At 41.3% G+C, this 2,495-nt stretch overlaps 1 protein-coding gene across 1 annotated transcript in view; it reads left to right on the forward strand.

Annotated features, from left to right (window-relative positions):
• The window catches only part of LOC134851742 (coiled-coil domain-containing protein 63-like), a gene marked incomplete in the record, with an annotated part of 375,128 nt that extends 373,107 nt beyond the window's left edge, over positions 1-2,021 (forward strand). Inside the window, 1 exon segment of the mRNA XM_063867960.1 lies at positions 1,337-2,021. Coding sequence (XP_063724030.1) covers positions 1,337-1,544 — 208 coding nt within the window.
• Between the last annotated feature and the right edge of the window lie 474 nt (positions 2,022-2,495).

Here is a 2,495-nt window from a genome sequence, read left to right on the forward strand (position 1 = left end):
TGGGGGGGGGGGGGGGAGGAAAAATAGCCGAACGAATCTAGGATATTAGGAAGCTTATGAAAATCTACTTTCTCCACAAAAATCGATTTGGGGGGGATTGTTCGGTTGATCCTTTACATCCTGTGGAGAAACTGGTAATTCACACACACACGCGATATGTTAAATTCACACACACACACGCGATATGTTAAAACAGCGCAATGGAAAAGAACTTGTGTAATTCCTAGAGAAACTGAAATTGACACGGATTGGTTCAAATATTTAACATATCGCCAATTATCCAGGTGCATATAGCACCGCTGGTAGGATGGGCGCCCAAAAGACCAGGGTCCCTTGGTTCAAATCTGGAATAGACCAGAGGAGAAGTTTCTACTCTGCACGTGTTGGGATGGTTGGGATAGGCATAGCTCGCAATCGGCATATAAGCTATGCGCGTAGGCAGACTGGAAACAGCCTTGAGTCCAAGGGTCAGTGGGTTGTCCTGCCAGTATGATAAAGGTCAAAAGAGTCCCCCCCCCCCCCACACCACCACCACATTTTCAGTTTTAGCTATTGTTTTACGTGTTATTATTGTTGAATGCGTTATGTTACGATGGAAAGTATGAAGAACAGATGAGTTCATAAAACTTAGTTTGATCGCCATGCAAATTTTTTTAACATTCTGACAACGTAAAGTTAGTTTTTCAAAACTGAAATTCAAATGTGGGGGATGGGGGGGGGGGGGGGTAGGTGGCAGTGAAAAAGAACCAAATTACGATATAAAATATGAAGAACCTGCGGGCTTCCTGTGATCTTTTCCTCTCCCAATCACACCCCACACCCACCACCACTACCACCTCACCTAAGCATCGATTTAATTGTGTAACAAGGGTTTTTGGCTCTTTTCCACCACGCCAAATTTCACCACGCCAATTTCATTGCAATATGACAATGTTAAATAAGCTTTTCAAAATTGAATTTGAAAGGGGGGGAACTGGAAAAGAGCCCATCACACATTTATGCTATAATAATACGTACGAAAACTTTTAAAAAAATGGACTTCTAAATTTTGAAATATGTGGGGGGTGGAATTGAGCCGGGTGGAACATCGCAAGGGGGGGGGGGGGGCGGAAAAGAGCCGGGGTTTACAAGGTTAAGCATGCAGACCAAAATGGCCTAATTGGTGCGTATGCCAGTTTATGGGCAATGTAAAGAATCGGGCAATGTAAAGAAATCTGTTCCTTAAAAAAAAATTGGCAGTGGGGGGGGGGGGGGGGGGTGAAGTGTGGAAGGAAAAATAAAAATAGTCGTTTCCTGTTTTTTTCTAAATTATATTCTTTTTGTGTTTGTGTACTAGAGACGGGTACGGGAGCGATGAGGGAAGTGACGAAGAAGTGAAGCCGCTCTCGGTGGCCGAATTGAGACAGAGGGCAATGAGAAATGTGGCGAAGAAAGAGAGGATGAACAACCAAATGAACAGCATGAACAACAACGCCCAGTATGAACAGACTCACAAGCAGGAACAGTCAAGACATCGCAAACCATCAGCACAGCGCAAGAAGTAAACAACAACAATCACAAAAACAACAATTGAAACGACATCAACAAAATCAACGTAATTGTATCACACAAGAAACCGATAACACCCGCACCCACCCCTCCTCCTTGATAAGAGTTTCCAGGTTTCTAAGAAGACCGTTCAAGTGTCTATCTGTTCAAATAATCCAGGGAAAAATGAACTCTAAGAAGAACTAAAGACAACCGGTACCTCCGAAGACTCGCTACGGACGTTAGTTTAGATTATCATCTATGTCTGTCCCGAACTACGTGTAAACTCTTCTCTATATAGATCTATATCAGTCATATCAGCTCTTTTCTTTCGCAACTTCCTTTTGGCTTGCATCGATTATGCCAGCCAGTTCATAATAACCTTTTCCAAAAGAAGTTTTTGAAAAGGAAAAGCGAGAGAAAAGTAATTTGCCAAATTATATCGTTTATTTTTAACACCAATAAGTGAAACGCAATTCAATTATGTTCAATGCTGTTTTTGTCAAAAAAAACTTCTGAGTTGTTCTTATTAAGAGTCATGAACGCAGTGAGTACTCTTATATAGGACTTAGTGATTTTTTTTAAAGAAAAAGTCTTAAAATTCTCACGCTCAGTTTCGATTTTTCGCGGTTTGATTTTTGATTTCTTTGTAGTAGTTAGAACATAGTTGAAAAATGCCCGAGGGATAAAGAGCCCGGCCTGAGGGCACGAAGTGCCCGGTGGCGGCTCTTTTGCCAGAGGCCATCTTCAACTATGTTCTAACTGTTGAAGAGTATGTTTTTGCTCTTTCTGAGGGAAAGATGCCGGAAAATTGTGAAAGAGCCTGGAAAATTTTGAAAGAGCCCGGAAAAAGTGCGCAAAACTATGCAAATGATTTATTTTTTCATTCATGCGTTCAAATATTTCATTTTTCATTCATGCCTTGTAGTGAAAAAACATGTGTGAAAGAGCAAAAACATACTTTCTTC

Source organism: Symsagittifera roscoffensis, chromosome 7 (assembly GCF_963678635.1).
Source record: "Symsagittifera roscoffensis chromosome 7, txSymRosc1.1, whole genome shotgun sequence".
Classification (NCBI taxonomy): Eukaryota; Metazoa; Xenacoelomorpha; order Acoela; family Convolutidae; genus Symsagittifera; species Symsagittifera roscoffensis.